Here is a 19506-nt window from a genome sequence, read left to right as displayed (position 1 = left end):
GTAGAAAAATATTGTTTGTTTTCTAACCCGTTTGTTATTATATAAGAAACAATTAGACATAGAATAGGAAACTTCGGCTGCGCCTTGTATTGTTTTATTTCAAAGATATAAATTATCAATAGAAACTTCAACTGCATATAAAAATGTGGATTCTCTGTTTTATGTCATAGAATTAATTATGACGAAATTGCGTTATCAGTCTATGGGATTACGCATTTATGATTTATGTCGGAAGTCACCTAAATATATAATTAAGAGCAGAGGTCTATGATACGTTACGCAGCTATTCGGTATATCAATAAGAGTCACGTGCTCGAAAACCTGATCGTCGATACCAAAAAAAAAAATGTGTGGGGTATCGCAAAATTAATGGAACTTCAGAAATTGTCTAGAGAAAACGACCGCTATCCAAAGGCATACCACATGATTGCATAACGTAAGTTTCGATGAGCACGCTACAACCTGCGCCGGCGCAACCTTTTCAAAGAAAATATCAGTCGCCTACTATCCACCATAGCGATTTAACGTCTGCCTGAACAGTTATAGTATATTATCGCGTGTGTTCTGTTATTGTGATATATCCAGGACGAAAGGTTCGATACATATATTTATTTTTATAGGCATCTAAAAATAATATTATAAATATAATTCATTACAATCATTTTAATTAGGATAATTTTCATATTTTTCACCCTAAATCCTTTTTTCATTAAAATTATTTTTTGGTATGATTGATTGATAAATTTTGATTTTTTGTGATTGTGATTCAACAAAAAAAATAATAAAAATTGCAATTTTATATTTAGTGAATTAGTTTTGTTTTCATGAATATGTAAAGCATTTTATTTTGAAAATTTTCGTTTAAAATTTAAATATTCTCATTGGCTTCAATTTTTATTTATTGTATTTAATAATTAATTTTGAACAGATAAACAAAATTATTTTTTTATTACTCTGCAAGAAAATATTTTACGAGCAACTATGTCAACAGAAACGTTGTTGTCATTTCTGACATGTGTGAAATAAGATACGATTTTTATAAAATACATTTATTTATACATTATTTGTAAATTACATTATTTATTTACGTGGATATAAAATCCTACAAAAATTTTATTTACAAGTTACATAAGCAAGTTTACCAATAAGATACGCATGCCATATTTAATATGATTGAAACAATTTTTAATCTAATATTTTATATGAAGTCCTTTTTAATATATTTGTATTGACATTAAAAATATTTTATAAATTAATCTGTTATACGAAAATACTAACAATCATTCAGGTCAATAGAATTTCACAAGTGTATGAAATGTATGTAATTCTGCAAAGGGATGTGCGTGTTAGACGCCGGATGACGTTGGTCGAGTACGATTGGGTTACAATTCAAATTACACGAATTGCCAAACAGAAAATATACTTACACTCCTTTTATTGTACAATAACATGATTACAATTCGGTTTTTCCTACCTTATATTCCACCATATTTATATTTTTATAAAGAAATTTAAATGTCATTATAATTAGCGCTGACTTCTAACATTTAATGTCTAAGTAGTTTTTGTGGATGGATAGAAATAGGTACGTTTATTTTCTTGTTTTGTAACTGTCAATGTTAATTTAAAAACAAAATTTTTAACATAATTTCAAACATAATATATAAGGGTAACATATACTTTTTAATAAAACGGATCTAACACCTCATATATAATATACTCTTAAATCTCTCACCTACGTTTTTATTATTTGTATTTTCATAACTACCTAATATATTAAACGAATTCGTCCGTATAAAGTGTGGAATTCTCGTCTCTATAGTGCTTAATAATACATTGTAAGATTGCCTATTTTCCGTTTCTCTTGTCCCGTGAAAAAGTCGAGAAAACTAAATAGTAGTTATGTGCCCTTACTAGTTGGCCTTGATTATATTTACTCTGAATAAATAATTTGCACAAGAATTAAATTCAATAGATATACTTGTCAAAGTTTAAATAAATACAAATAATCTCATAAATAATCATTCTTAATAGTTACAATACATTTAATTCAGAAACTAATAAAAGGTTTAGATCGTAAACAAAATATTCACTATAAGATACTTCAAAATGTTAATGTTTTATTTTATAATAAAAAAAATATGCAATATAATTAGAAATCGTATCTAATAAGCAGTAATTTTCGCGGCTTCTTACTTGCAATTATGAGGAATATTCTCGAGTGTTGATATTTTTTTCCTCCAAGTATTCGAGTTATTAAATCAACAAATTATAATTTTTTGTTAATGTGTTGTTCCAAGTGCGTATATTTCCTTTAGTAAATATTAAAACATATATTATAATATCATTAGTATATATATATATGTATGAACCTACGCAACTATATATTTCTCAATAACTTTCTTTCTTACAATTTCTATCTTTTGTTATTATAAACGATAGTTAATAATTTTGTTGACAACTCATTCGATCAGTTAACTATGATGTGTTTCAAAAATATTCTGCGTATTTTTTAGGCGTCATAGTGTCATTTAAATGTATATTTAATTTTTCTTAATGATATAAATTAGAGAGCAAAATATTTTTTCTACTCTTCCTACCATATGATTTTCTTGTACCTGATGCGTGTTAAAGTAGATCGTTTCTTATATTAAGTGGTCGTCTTGATTATGTATTGCGGTGTGAGAAGCACGTTTTATCTAAAACACTCCTATAACAGTGTCATGTTCTAAACGGGTTCGCTTTTTGTTTATGAAATATGAGAAGTTGCCTCGATTCGAGTTCATCTTAAAGAATTATGTCAGTTATAATATGTCCCACTTTCGAAGAAATTACGAAATCATGGTACCTCTTCTTAAAATTGATTTCGTATTTTTAATATTCGATCGATGTTAATTTATTTTATTATTTTTTTTGGCTTAAAATGGTTTGTTTAAAATTTTCATTCTTGACTTGTACAGAACGTGTGAGGTTAACATTTTTCTTTATTATACGTAAGTTATATTCAAGTAAATTTGTTATTTTTTGTTCAACAAAAAAGTGCAAATAAAGATAATGAAATCAAATTTCCGGTTTAAAAACAATTGAATTTTTTTTATTTAAGTAACTTGTAATAAAATTAGCGATTGAACTAGTTTGTACAAAGCGACATTTAATTTTTCTTACGAAAATAAAGTCGATGTATTTTTTTGCGTTGTTAATGTTAGGGTGTAGTTTTGTTAACATTTTTATAAAATAAATGTACAGTTTAAAATATTAGTACATATTTACTTGGTGAACGTTTTGAATAAACGAAATGTAAAAATATATTTTGACATTGACATGTCATGTTACGCATAAATTATATAAAACAATGTTAATTAGTTTAAGTATATACTTATAATAAAATTATAAAAGAAGAATAAATAAATAATTGATATCAATTAATTATTTATTATTCGGTCGTTCAAAGGGTCACATTAAATTATCATGCGGATGACTTGTGAAACGTCACGTTATATATATATATATATGTACAAGTCACAGTAAGGTGTACAGTAAATTAGAGACTAAAAAATCTAACAAATAAATTAACTTTGAAAGTTTACTACGATTTTTGTATTGCAATATCTTTTAGCAGAGAAGTTTAATAGGAGAAAAATATTCCGATATGTAGCGATTGATAGATTAATGGATTGAGCTTTCTGATGATATAAAATACAAACGAAATAACTTACTTTAGATATTGAATCAATGTTAGTAACAAAATAGCGAACATAATAGTTAGAAGTTGCATTGATAAAATTCATTTACGACTTGTTTATGTAGTACTGCTATTAAAAGGTTAACAATAATTACAACCTTATGGGTTTTACCTGTTCCTTTATAATATTTGCATATTATGAGATCGTTATTAGCTCAAATTACCCTGCACGCTCTTGACAGATATAATTTTCGTCAATGTCTCCGGATATTTCCATAATACAAAGCAGCAAATATAACAAGATTTAATATATTAATTATAGAAAGTGTTCTACATAGCAACAAAGCTAATAATTTGGATGTTAGCTTATGTAATAGTCACAGGTGCGTTGGACCACGAGGTAGCACAAAAAGGTTTTACCAAATCACTTCTAATTACAAGGTGCTGTTTTCTATTTTTACTAAAACAAGTATAATGAGACAAATATAATTTATAATTACCTCTTTGGTAAGATTCACGATCTATAAAAAAAAAAATGCATTATTACTATACATAAAACTTATGTTTCAATATTTCGTAAAACAAATTGCGAACTGATTTCGTAGTTATTGAGAAGCATAATAGGAATTAGAGACAGATTTTTGTGAATTTTTTTAGTTGTTTCTAAAAACAACAAAATTGTTGTTTGGGTACAAAGTATTACGCTGGGTGAGACTACAGCAAATATATTATTTCAGTTAAATTCACGATTCGTTAAAAAATAAGTCTTTGAAATAATATAGTTTTTACTAACAGCAGATGTGGCATAATAGAGAATATTGTGTTACACAAAACTCTCGTTTATTACGTACCGTAAATACGGCTACCGCTCCATATATACATACATCCATTCTCTTATAATCTAAAACATTTTAAAGATGACTTACATTGTCAGAGGAGATTTGAAATTGACAATTTTGATAAAATAACTGTACATAATATAGAACTAGCTATCTCGTTACGCATAATTTTATTAAGTCGAAATAGTTTAGCAAAAAATTATATTAGATATTCAAATAGTTAATGATAAAAAACCTAATAAACAAAGTACACAGCCGATTCATGTTAATTGTGTGTGCAATTTCAATACATATAATAATAATTTTATATTATAAAAGTTTCTATAGCAAATCACTTTTGTTTAGAAATATCAAAGGTGATGTTAAACATAAAAGCAACTCAGTGTGGGACAATTTATATTATAATAATTTTCTAACAGTTATTTTTGGACATGATATCATGTTATTTTAGCTTTAAAAACACGTTTCTGCACAAAACTACACCAAAGATCCTATTATTCTAAACGTGTCTCAATTCATTGTATATATGGGTCAGTCTCTAAAACGAGTGATATTTTTTGCTCCCAAGTAACTTATTCTGTTAAATCCCAGCGTGAAATTATCGGAATTGAAAAACGACAAGATATTTCTCGAACGTAACGGTCTCAATAAATCGAACGCCACGAATAAGGTTGAGTTGAGAAAAACTAACTTTTTTATTTAAAAGAAATTTAAAGACGAGTATGACGTAACTATAAAAGGTTTGAGAATGAAAGATTATTACCCTTCTAGATTGTAAATTGGCTTCTCTGGCGTGATTTGGTCTGTTTGAAAGTATTGTTTTAAAAATACATTTATTTTCGTTTCTTATTATAACTGTGAAATATTTTAGCCATTACCATAATGAACTATCGAATCTTAAGTGATGACGAACTTACAAACTTATTTTAGTATTAGGTCGTTAGTGAGAACGGGTATTCGTAGTTATTTACTTAAACACATTTTTCATTTTTATTATGGAAGATTTCTTTTTAGGTGGTTTTAAAATACATATATAAATTGAAATAGTCTTCCATTATGTTAAATGTATTCGTGTTAGCTAAACGAGTTGTGTTATAAAAATTAATTAAGTCATATTGAAATGATTTAATAAACATGGGATTATAATTGCAGTTAAATAATAATACTTTTTAAAAAGAATCGGATAAATTTATACGATACAAATTATATTTTCTGTGTCTCTGATACAGAGAAGCTGCGAATTGTTTTACTTTTAGCAAGTGCATGATTGTTTTTATATCGATCAATAAAAAAATGTCAACTATGTTTAATTAAATCTACATATGCTTGTTTAAGTTTTTTTGACGTCTCGTAAAACTTTCTTGAATAAAAAAATAGATACGACGTGTTACGCAAAACAGTAATCAAAATTCGCTTAGAGTTTTGCGGTAAGATCAAAATAAAACAATAAAATATTGTTACGTCTTATCTTTAGTACAGCAAACCTTCAAGAAAGTCACTCTCACGTAACTTAGAGCGCCAGTCACAGATAAAAACAAAACATTTGACGAGTGCGTAACTGATTGAGACTGAGAAGGTTCCGAGTACACTATGCCTTACTGAATGTAGTGATTAATGAATTGACCTTTATCCTTACAGATACTTCAAAAACTAATTACTTAAAACGTACTTTTGTCTACATTTACTCGTGTTTGTAATGAATCGTAAATGGAATTTAGTGAGCAATTTTACTATTTCATGCTAACCTTTTCTTGAAAGTTGTTAGGTGAAGTATTTTATATATTTATGTATCTAGAATACATAAGTAAGGTGATATCTCTGTCTATCTAAGGAGAGAGGCTGTACCAAATGGAGAGGTCAAATAAATATATATTACATAATAGTAAAAGTTTAAAATTTATCAAAACTATTTAAATTCAAGAATGAAACCAAGCCTTCCTTCACCTTTGTATACATCTGAATATATACATACATACATACATCTTTGTATATACCTATATAATTTACGTACGTAATAGTCATCATATTTATCGATAAATTGTATATTCTCATCACTTTTTAATTACGTATTTCATATTTGTGATTTTTTAGACTTGTCATTTTTCTACATTATTATTATTTGAAAGAGTTTAAGTAGAAAAATAAGCAACCAGACATTTTAACAGATAAAACTTTTTGTCGATTTATTTGAACCGAGTACTTTAAAATTCCTATCAACTTTATTTTTGAATCAGACACAAAGTTATGACATTTGACTTAAAGTGAGGTAGTATTTCGGAGGTCGTTATTTTGCCAGCGTTTTTTTAGTCGTGGAAATCAGAGCCCTCCGCTCTCACATGCCGTCGCATGTATTAGATAACTTTCACTAACACGCGGTCAGTTTAGTGACGTGGAATTGTATGATATAATTTTTAGGATTACGTGGCCCGCCATTATTCTTGATATGCCCATAGAAATGACAGTTATTTCATAATAATAAACATCTAGATCACCCAGAGGGTAAACATATTATTAAGAAATATTTGTTTAACTACGCATAAGAGTATAAGAATTCATTTCGGTTAAATTATGATTTTAAATGGAAAGAGGTTCATAATTTACGACCGTGTTAGTTTCATTGAAAGTACATTAAATTAATACTTAGAGGCTGTGTTACGATTTCTTGAACGACCTACAAACATACTTGACAATGCACATAACCTGTTCTAGCAGACATTATAATTATTTTGAGATAAATATATGAGAAATTTCAAGGTCACTTTAGTGGAAAATATAAATCGATACATGATATATAATGTTCAGATTTTTAAATTTTGTTGGATTTTAAAGCTGATCAGCAAATACTACTTCAAAAATATGAAATTTATTATTCAAAAAAAAAAAAAAATAACCTTTATCTAAACAGCTAATAAATGAGCGGAAACAAATATAATTTACAAAACGGTGGCTTAAATGACATTCGATGTTGTTCTTTATTTAAAAATCCTGTCAGAAACACTATTTGTTTCTATTAAATATAATAATGTATGCATTTAGTTGAATAATGTATTTAATTTTTTCATTAATAATTTTTGCATTTTGTTCATTTGAATAATTTATATATAAATAACTTTAATATATATGAAATTAGCAAACCAATTAGTAATTTATATTTAATTTCATGGAAAAAATATAGAGACTTATTATCTCATCTGAATTACACGGACTATTAGAAACATTGACACAATACAAATGATATTTTTAACTTATTGTTTGTACATATAATTTTCGGGAAATTCTCAGTGAATAGGTACATTTGTACTATATTTAAACAGAAAACTTTAAATACGGCTCGACTATTCTGAATAGTCATTCCATAATTATAACATCGTGACGTGAATGTGTCCAGTTGCACTCCCCGAGTCAGTTTTGTACCCACTGACACGAATACAACTGTCACAACCTCATCTAACATTCTGTTGACATGATTTATAATGGAAATTGCAACAGAACTATAGAACAAATAATTGAAACCAAGTTTTTCGGATACTACTCGTTTTTTTTTTTATTATTTCACAGTGGCATCGCACTTTCATTTCGTTTGCCAGTGATCAGGCTTGCTGTAAAGTAACCGAAACGTCGGGATAATGTAGTTTAAAATTATAAAACACTCATCGTGTTAAACTTTTTTTCATTTATATATGTACTCGCAAAAATCTTAATTATCATTATATGAACAAATAATATCGATTACGAGCCCTTTTCATGTACCCGTTAATGTTTCCATTTACAACAACAAGCATATGATGTATGGAACAATATATACAAAATACATTTAGTCAGCAAAACATATTATATGAAATATAAAGGTGTGACTAACAAATTATGATGTATATATGACCTCAACGTGGGACATTTATAAATGACATAATAATTACATAATGTGTATATTATTATATAAATTGTGATATAATATTAGTATATAGTATTGAGACTCGGACAAAGTTATAAACAATTGGTTTCAAAGCCTCAAATAACGTACTAATATTATATTTTAGTATTAGAGATAGCGTTAGAAGTTAGTACGTTATAAATTATAATAAATTTCTTATGTAATTGAGTTGGAATGGTACTTCCCTTTCACATGAACTTTCGCTTTATCGTAGCACTATTAACAAGACTACCACAATAATAGCAAACAGAGGCAGCATACATTGTCTGCGCATTGTAGCTTAATTGTCGAGCAAAATTGACAATCTCCTTTAACATATATTGATAGTGACTTAACCTTTTAATTTCAAGCCATCATGAACGAAGCAAAACGGCGCTAATGCAAAAGGTTAAGAGGTGCTGACATGTTGAAATATTAAACCGACGAAGAATCGCTGACAACATTATGTCTAGTAAAAGCTAAACTCTATTGAGTATTTCATTTCGCTGTTCAGTAAATTATGATGTTTTTAATGTTTTTAGCAATAAGCTGTTTTGGTTTTAGTAAGCTTTGTTATGTGAAGATAAAGATCCACAGGACACTTGAGAGACAATGTTAGAAGAGCATCGGATATTCGGATTCACTCGCTGGTTATTTAAGTAGGGCATTGGGTTGCGCAGACGCATAGATATGCATATACTTGCATTAGAGTTGTTTGAACTGCGCAACGTGAAGTTTAAAAGATTTCCAGGTTTAAGCGATTTTCATCTTTGTTATATTATGAAGTAAGGTTTGATTTTAATAGTTCACGAAATTTAGTGTCGTCGACCATTTTGAGAAGGTTTCATGTTTTATTTGCTTTTGGAGCTAGTATAAATGCATAGTTGAGATTTTATGTTTTTACTGATATATTGTAATAATGTCCTTCGTTAATTATTCAATTGTGTTAATTTTATGCGTATTTATTTGATATCAAAAGTTCCTGTTTAGAAACAATATTGTTGTTATAAAAGATACAAAATAAAGTATCGCTGACTATGTTCCCTAAGCCTTAATAATCGAAAGAAATATGCCCAACACGTTTTGTTAGAAATCTTAATTAAAGTCAAAGTTTGTTTATTTTAAAATTTCGATAAATTTATCGCTTCCATTTGTTTCTAGTAAATAATGGAAGCGATAAATTAAATCCAATTTGTATCGGCTTTATGGTAACCTCAAAAGAATTTCCTACGCAATTAAACGAAAAAAAAAAAGATTAAATTATATAGGTCTCGAATATTCCTGCAAAACAAGTTGACTGGAAGCGAATTACATTTGAATTCTCAAGGTGCCATTTATTCAACTCGACCTTGGATCTTGGAATTGATATATGTATATTAATATACATATAAGTTATAAAATATTATTGTTGAGCCAACGAATAAATTAATTTAGTTGCAATCTATAAATTTATCGTCTCATATTAGTATTGATTTTATTTCTCTCTTTGATTGATCTTGAACAAACTAAATAAGAAATAAGCTTTGGGTAAATTAACCTTTTAAAAAACAGTTTTGATTGCGTACATAGTAATCAAAAACATATTTTTTTTTACGTTTCTCAATTTTATACCTTGTACTACACATCTCACGATTGTTCATTAACAAATTAAGTTATAATAAGATAATTTTATTCATTATTCATAGTTTTGATATTTTTTATATTATAATTGTTTTATTTTGAAATATAACGTTGGTAATGTTTTGTTTTGGCTAAGACTACAAAATGAAATAAAAATAGAAAAAAAAATTTTCATAGGTTCACTAAAATAGATAAGAGAAAAGAACAAATATTGTCCATCTGTCTTATTTATTGAAAATAATCAAATAAATGTACTTTTGGAACTGAAATAATCTGCGAACACAGGTTTTTGCAGATAATAGGTATCTAGTGTAGAATAGTAATAAAAGTTTCTAGCATAGAGTAGTAATAAAATAACTATTAATGAACACTAGTCTCTGCACGCGGCTTGTCTTGTATAAATGGTATAAGGGATTTTCATTTTGGTAACTTTGCTTTCTCGAATAAATATTTAACAGATATTTGTATATCTCATATATATAACTTAAGCTATGTAAGTTAGTAATTCAATATACGCGGCATTATTAAGTAACGTTACTCCAACATTTGTAATGCCTGGACAGATATTATCGGTAATGTTTTTAAACATCATATTTATTTAACATTTGCGGCGGCTTCGTCTGTGTAAGTTTTAGAATTATAAATGTGTAGCTAGTGCCGAGCGAACTCTGTTTCCCTTAGAGGCAATATTCGAGTTGATTTTGGATTTTAAAAGGTTTTATTTTTCGACCAAATTGGATGAAAAAAATGTTGTCCGTCTCCTTGTTCTAAGCGACCTACCCACCTATTTTCAGTCAAATCCGTATAGCCGTTCTTGTATTATAAATAGTATAACTAAAACTATATGCATATATGTATATATACATCTGTTGTGTAACGTTCGCAAATATTATATCATCGAATAAAAATTCCATTGAAATCGTTTCTCGCTTCGAGACGATGAGTTTAAAACACATTTTTTTTCCATAATATTTATATAAATAACAAAATGTGTTTACGAAGAAATTGATGATTGAATTCACAAATAAGCGCTTAAATTTAATTTTTATATTCAATTTTTATAAACACAGCGTTAAAATTTAACAACCATGTAATTATAATAGAAAGATGAATTCAAAATTGATTAGTTTATGGGAATAGTAAATTTTTACGCTTATAACAATCAATGGATTAACAAATAACATAAATCTTTATATATTTTTAACGTCTATTTTGGTTTTTATTTAATATAAATTTTATTTAATGTTTAATAGTAATTTATTTATATCATCACACACGCTGCTCGACGTTCGTCTCTTGTTTTTAGTAATCATTGAAGAGTTTTTAATTGCTGGAGTCATTTACAGATTTTATTGCAATGAATGTGAAAGTTTGTTTTCTTGTGTTTCTTTATTTGTATATAACACAGAGACTTCATTAAGATAAAGTCTGAGAAGATGTTACCAGAAAAAAGTTTTTCAAAACCGTCTTAGAACATTTTCGTCTTTTATAAGTTGAAAGTCTGTGGGGCAGAAAATGTGTTATCCTTTTGAAAGATAGCCCATTTCCTTTTTCAAAATTTTGCTCAATTCTATATTCAATTTAAAAAATATTGGTAGCAAGCGGCGGTTCAGACGTTACTCTACAAATAGAGTAAGTTTTGTTTCAGGATATTTTTTTTCTTAATGATAGTGTTTTATTCAATGTCCTGCCTTTATATGAGTGACCAAATAATTGAAGTTCACGGTTAAATGTCTGTTATAAGAGCGGAAGTTCGAACGTTGATATAAAGCAAAGTTTAAGACCAATAAGGAAAAGATATCTTAAGGCCGTTTACATTTTCACAGTTCTGCTTGCGGAACTTTAGACTTTAAAATGTTACAGCTGTCAAGGGACTCGATATTCAACAGTGTTACACACACATACATTACGCTTACATTTATACATATACACACATAAAAATATTTTTGGAATTGGGATTTTCGGTCAATAGTAAACTATTCAGGTTTTGCAACATTTAAGTCTGTTTGCCACAAGTTTTACCACAACTCCAAAGGACTATTCGGTCTGACCACAATTTTAAAGCCAAATATGGAGAGGCAAAATCTACAATATTAAAGCTCACTACCAATTAGGTATATGAGTATTTCCTCTCTTTTGGCTTTCTCTCGTCCGTCCGTTATATATAACTATCCAAGTTTTTCTAATTTTCGTATCGTTTTATAGAATCGTATAATTCTCTTCTGTCTAAGTCTTTTTTTCTGATCTCATAATGGAGACAGTCCTTCTCGTCTCTGTATAATTAAGAGTAATAACTCAACAATTTATTCATCGGGTGACTAGTTCATTAATGGAAATAGAAAAACAATTAATAATGATTCTTGTGTAATCAAGTACATTCCATGGACCCGGTATGTTGCAGTATCCTGTTATTTAAGCTTTGCTCGCTTTATCATTACTCATAACATGTTATTAATTCTTATAGAGCCTATATAACTTTTGTTGCTATATTGAAATTTGTGAAAATTTTAATGATTTAAGGTATCGTGGAACCTACTCCGATTACGTTATATGTATTAATTTTATTTAATTTTTCCGTTCTTAAATAACTATGGAGTAAAAACCAAAAGATAATTAACATAATTTTGTAATATGAGATAAACAGTAGTTTTTTACATTTTTTTCATGTTTTTGTACAAAAAAAAAAAAATTTTTAAGTAGCATTAGCATTTTTAGCATTATTGATACAGTTTTTTAAACGAATTAAAAAAATTATTTACGACGTAGCAGTGAAGTAAAATAAAACCAATTTTTATACATACTTCGCTTAATATGAGTATACATATATAAGTGACGGTCTTAAAAAATTAAATAAGCCTAGAAATAGTACGAGCCATTTCAAAAGGAACAAAAATATCCAAATATGTATTCAAAGGTTTTTAATTTCGCCAAGTTCAAAATATTAAAAATGTATTCCTACAAAAAAATGGATACTTAAATCTCATATTATGTTATGGTTAATACTCAATAACAAAAATGCCATTTATGACCAATCAAAAATGATTATATTTAAAAATATGTACGTCTATTGGTGGATTTTTGTAAAACTAATTGAGATGGTCATTATACGGTGATAAAATATTGTTCTTCGACACTTCCTTGAAGGAAATAATCTTATATGAGTAACGTCAAACAGAGAAAAGATGAGTTATAAAGTCATTAGGTTTTTACTTAAAGCTAAAGTGTCAATATTCTAAAACGCGTTAGTCCCAACTTTGTTATATATATAACAATACCTGTATATGTGAAATGGCGTGGATTGTTCATAAATTATGTTTTTAAATAAAATCTAACATAATATTCCTATTTTATGTCATTTTTACCATGAAAGTAAAACCTTTACTTACGCATTTTGTAATGTGAGTGAGAGTGGGAGTGATTTCCGTATAGTATTCTTTGGACCGCGGTATTTAGGACACGCAGCGGACCAAATCAGTGACGTAACCGGTAGCCAGCTGAGTTAAGCAAATATAGCATTTATTAAAAAAAGGTCAAAGTCCATTCGAATCGCAAATAAAAATGTTGATTGCAACTAAACCGCCAATTTCGAAGACCCGTTATTATATAGACTTATACACCGGCGGGTGTGTCTTAATATAATTGACGTAAAGAAAGATTTACCGCGGCGGGTATGAATGAATTGCAGACCTGCATCTTGCAAGTTGATGTAATGTATGTGATTGTATTGCACTGTTTCGGATTGTATCTTGACCCTCAAATTTTTGGCAGACCAAGTTCACGGTCACTGTTACTTTAACTGTATTTATATTGAGTGGTGTAATTTTAATGTAATTTGTATTTTTATAATATCAGACATTTCCTCGTCTAACAAATTTAATATCAAGATTAGCTTAAGAAAATCTTGACTTGACTCGTTTTAATTATTACTTTTACTGTTTTTTTTTACTAGAGACTAAGAATTTTTTTTTAAAACATTAATGTATATGACACACAAGGTAATGAAAAATCATTAGTATTAATATTTTTTGACTCATTGTCATTACACAGGTAAATGAAATCATTTAAATCTCATTTTTTGATTTCATTCGAGGCAAATCGTAGACGTTATGTAGTTTTAATAAAAAATACCTAAAACAGAATCTTAAAATTAAAAAAAATATATTTCCGTATAATAATATCGTTAACTTTAATCTTAAGACCTTGTTTAATCGTATCGAGGTCTTTTTAACTGAACGTCACGAAAATGCTTACAAAAAAAATCTTACATAAATTGAGATCTCAGCGCGCATGTGTAAGAATAAAATCAACGTTAGAAACAATGTTATCAACGGCGTCCAATAATTCATCAAAAATATAAAAGTTTATATTAAAACTAGTACAATAATTGAAGTTTTACACGTTTTTGTGATTTAAATTTATCAAAAAACTAATATAAATATGGCAGTATGTCTACACGCGCAGCCCTTGTCATCTTTCAAAATGGTGGCGAGGGAGCTAGGGAGGGAGCTTAGTTGCGTCAAAGCCTCTCCAGGGGACACACGTATCTTGTGATGAATAGACATCCTTAATGTTTTAAATAAGGAGTGAGTTATGTTTAATTATGTTCCAAGTAATCAGCTGCACATACATTACAATATTCTTTTAGTGCGAGATGTTTTATAACAATAGCGTCTTTTCTTATGCACATAATATTACAGTCCGGTCGATTTATTATTTTCGTGTATGGCTTTAGTATAAGGTAAAATGCATAGGGAAAAATAAAGAATTTTTCTATTACATTCATATGTCATGGCTTTATTGTTATATTAAAAGTATGTCATGATTAATTCCTTTCTATAATTGTTTTCGATAGTCTAGTGAGCTTATTATACATATAATATTTCTAGTACGATCATACTTAATAATGTTTGTCTTTCTATCTGATGGAAATGTAGGAAAATTAAACCTCATAATTGGTTTTACAAAAGTTTATTGTGTGCTATCAAGCGAATTGATTTATCTTTTAAAAAAAGATGTTGAGTATCTTTTTAGATCTTAAGCGAGGTTAAAGAATTTGTTTCACTGTTATTATTTTGTGATAATTGTGCAATGTGCAGTGTTACGGAAGTTATTGATAATTATTATAATCGATGACTAAATTACATTTGTCAACTCTCCAGAGACGATCTTGTCTGAATGTTTCAATAAACGCGTTTTTTTTTAAAGTCATCTCAATGAAGAATACTTCGGAATGAGTTGAGGTTTTTTATGATTCGTTATAAAGGCCAAAAAGAAACAATTTTCCCATTGAAATGTACTTTCATTGAGATTCTATACATCTATAAAAAGTGTGACTGCTACAGTTACATCTAATAAAAGTGTTTTAAGACTTTTTGTTTCTTTTAAAGTTAAATTTACTCAAGTATTTTTTTTTGTTTAAAAACATATGAAGAGTTTTATTACAGTTCGTTTTGTCTGTGAATTTAAAGTTACTTAATTTGTGTATGATTGGATCACAAAATAAAATATTTCCTTTAACATTATTTTCTGATTTAAAAACTTTATGGATTTTTGTTGCGCTGTCTTTGAAAGACTTTGTTTACTTCATGGTTTATGTAACCTTTATAATAACAACTACGTTTTCTTTGTTTACAGATTTCACATTAGAATAGTTTACAATAAAATGCTGGAAAACCTTTCATGACAGCCGGCCGGAAGTGACAAAGAGGAAAATTAAAATGGCGGTCTCAAATAACTCGATCGCGAAAACATACCATCGTTTATTTGTAGAATTGGCCGGTAAATATATTTTGAACTTTAGTAAGATTCCTACGAGGTTATTTCCGCTATAAAAGGTTCATGATTTTAATCTCAACATACCGAGGAAGTTTATGTAAGGTTACTGTTTGAATATTTCCAGATCCTCGAACAAACGACTGGTTTCTGATCACCAGTCCATTCCCAGGGTTGACGATAATCGGCCTGTATTTGTATTTCACATTGAAATGGGGTCCTCGGTACATGGCGGACAAAAAACCCTTCCAGTTACAGAAGACATTGGTGGTTTATAATTTCTTACAAGTTTTAATCAGTTGCTGGTTGTTTTACGAGGTTTGTATTCTATTCAAGTATGTCGTTAGCTGTTGCTATTTATAATATCGATACAGAAGATTAAAATTGTTAACATAAATAAGTATATTTTATGATCAAATATAGAATAGTTTTTGTATATAGATTCTTGTTTCATAACTACACTGTTATGATGTTTTGTTGCTTATTATAATAATGTGAGGAAATATATTAATTTCAGGGCCTCGACGCTGGTTGGTTGAGGACCTACAGTTGGAAATGTCAACCAGTCGATTTTTCGACTACCCCTGAAGCCCTCCGGGTAAATATATGATTTAGTTTCTTGTTCTAAATTCTTATTGGCTAAGGTCAGTTATTCATATTCTAAATTATCGCCTTGGCATTTCGATATTTTTATAAAACTGCGATTTATTGAGGCCGTCTGAATGTTTGTTTTGATAAGAAACTGCAGTTTTGGGGTCAAATTTGTATTCAATTTTGACGATTTAAATCAAATTATATTGAGTTATTAGTAATTTATGATAATTATTATATACAAATATCTATGAATTAGGACAACGTAAAACTAATCGAGCGTCTATTGAGTATTTCATTATATCCAAGGCTTATCCTTACTTATATTAAACGTAACATTTACTTTGTGTGATTTTGAAATTTTGTTTACAATATTTAAAATTTTGAATCTTAATATATATACGAAACATAACCAGTTTTTTTGGCATATTGAAAATTTAAGAACAGTCTATCACGTATTTAATTAAAATGCTGAATCTTGATACTGACAAAGTTAATATTAAATAAAATTTATTCCGACGTTATAAATTAAAATTTCTGTTTGTTTCTGTTATATTTTTTATTATTCTATTAAGCATTGACGACATAATAAAACATCTAGAACGTACAAAACGGCTCCGTTTTCCTTATCTTAGCCATCAATATTACAATTTAATATTTTACTTAAAGTTGTTATTTGAAAATGTACATTTTTTTAATTACATTTTTTGTTTCATTTAATTTTATAACGTTCTTTTTCACTGAACCTCGATCATTAATTTTGTAAATATTTCTCCGTATAATTATAATGAATTACCATGTTGTGTTTTCTATTCGACTGGAGAATAAGCAAGTGTGTATTTTTTATAAGTATACACTATATAATTACCTTGTATTTTATAAACATTCAGTGTATAATGTTATAAAGCAAGAAGTTGGTAAATACGGCAATTAGGAAGCTTAATTATACATTTAAATTGCAGGTAGCAAGAGGCGTCTATATTTACTTCCTGGCAAAGATATCAGAACTTCTAGATACTGTATTCTTCGTGATCAGGAAAAAAGAGAAACAGATCACGTTTCTGCATATGTATCACCACACTGTGATGCCCATGATATCATGGGGTGCTACTAAGTACTACCCCGGGGGTCATGGGACACTGATCGGAGTAATGAACTCCTTTGTGCACATCGTTATGTACATGTATTACATGCTAGCGGCCATGGGACCCCATCTACAGAAATATTTGTTCTGGAAGAAATACATAACAACTCTCCAAATGGTAATCTTTGTTTGGCTATCATTACGTTTTATTCATTTTCACCAGGTTTAATAATAATGTGAAAAATAGTCACATGTGATACGGGGATTTTCATTTTCAGTTGTGATTGATTTTGATGAGATCCTTTTCATGTAAGATAGATGAGTTTTAAAAGAAAAGTAAAAGATGGGAAAAGGAAATGTTTCCATCAACTACGTTATTTTTTATGCAGTTTTAACTAAACATATTTTCTGAGATAAAAATATACATTGTTCTTGAAATGTAGGTACTTTTCATTTTTGACAAACAAAAAAACTTAGTATGATATTATTGATGGAGTATCATTAAAATAATGTTTGGCAGAAAAAAAAAGAATGTGGGTTAAAATACACAAGTTAATGCCTTAGTTATAAAATTAGTAAATTAATTTAACCACTTATATACCTTTATATTTTCAGCTCCAGTTCTGCATTGCATTCATCCATTCTTCTCAACTTCTCTTCTATGAATGCGGGTACCCTCGCTGGTCCGTCGTCTTCACTCTACCCAACTCCATTTTCTTCTACTATCTCTTCTACGATTTCTACTATAAGGCTTACGGAAAAACCGGCAAGAAAGACAAGAAAGACACCAATGGTGCCATATCAAATGGAAATGTAAATGGAGTCGGGAATACAGACAAAAAGATTGATTAATTATTTTTTTTCATTTTGAGCGTATTGTAAATATTAGGTCAGATGTACAGTGCTGTCTTCCTCTTTAAAACTATGATGGTAATAGTTTAAGAGTTGCCAGAAATATAATTATTTCAAAATTTGAATAAAATGCTACATTTTCTTGCTATAATAGTTATAGCCGCTATTTTTTTTTAAAGTAAGAATTGCATTAATTTTAGTCAAACTTAGTTACCAACTGAAGGATCAAAATTTAATGAAAGTCAATTTTTAAGAGTTCTATTGTATTATCGTGAGTTATTTAGAGCTATTTTATTTTTGGTCACATTTATCAATAATTTATATAGCTTGTACTTAATATTATTCATAGGGATGTGGTCTAAGAAAAATCTTTATCTGTTATTGGATAAATATTTTTTTGTAGATCGCATTTAATATAAACTAATAACAATCTGTATATAAATATGTACATTATTACTAAATAGTCTTAGCGATTTGCTCAAAAAAACAAGTCTCTTCCATTTTTAAAATATTTTTAATATTCTACGAGTTATATTGAGAAATGTGTATTACAAAAATATATGAATGAACACCTTAACATAACCCTATTGAATTTTTAAGTTTCAAGGATATGATAAATCGTATACCGTTATTGTGTATATGAAAACTATCTTTGAAAAAATAAATTTTCAAAAAAAATAAAATCGAATTAAATATAAAATTAATTTCATGTGTGGAAAATCTTGGGTCTTGATCGGAATTAAAAATAGCAATTGGTACAAGTTCATATTTATAGTAATACTTAAGGTGTAGTGATCGCGAGTGTAACAATAACTTTAATTATTCTTAAAATTGGGGTTTAGCTAATTACGGTGCGCAAACGATTAATGAATTCCATATTCCTTTGTTTTTAATATTTCCAATGTGTGTTGTTATAATGTTGTAATATACACTTGTTATAAAATATTATCAAATATTCTATAATATTAAAAATATACTCGAATATAAAGTTTTATTTTGAACTATTTGACCTGTCTATTTGTGGGTTATATTTAGGTTTTGTTAGTCGTTCGGTTTAAATAGTTTTGAAGTGTAAAAAAGGAAAGTTATGAAGCTCTTGTTGCTTTTTTTAAATTGATCTTTTTAAACAAAACAAGTAAAAGGTTATCATAAATTT

The 19506-nt window shown here is 28.2% G+C and overlaps 1 protein-coding gene across 1 annotated transcript; it reads left to right on the top strand.

Moving 5' to 3' along the window:
• Positions 1–436: 436 nt before the first annotated feature.
• On the top strand, positions 437–19033 carry LOC116765761 (elongation of very long chain fatty acids protein 7-like). The gene is made up of 6 exons (XM_032655352.2): positions 437–593; positions 15686–15829; positions 15951–16141; positions 16341–16421; positions 17377–17676; positions 18114–19033. Exons 2-6 carry the CDS (start codon positions 15769–15771, stop codon positions 18348–18350), a joined length of 870 nt encoding a protein of 289 aa, XP_032511243.1. The 5' UTR covers positions 437–593; positions 15686–15768; the 3' UTR covers positions 18351–19033.
• The last annotated feature ends 473 nt before the right edge of the window (positions 19034–19506 follow it).

This window comes from Danaus plexippus, chromosome 11 (assembly GCF_018135715.1).
Source record: "Danaus plexippus chromosome 11, MEX_DaPlex, whole genome shotgun sequence".
NCBI classification, from domain to species: domain Eukaryota; kingdom Metazoa; phylum Arthropoda; class Insecta; order Lepidoptera; family Nymphalidae; genus Danaus; species Danaus plexippus.
This window is presented reverse-complemented; position numbering and strand designations above follow the sequence as displayed.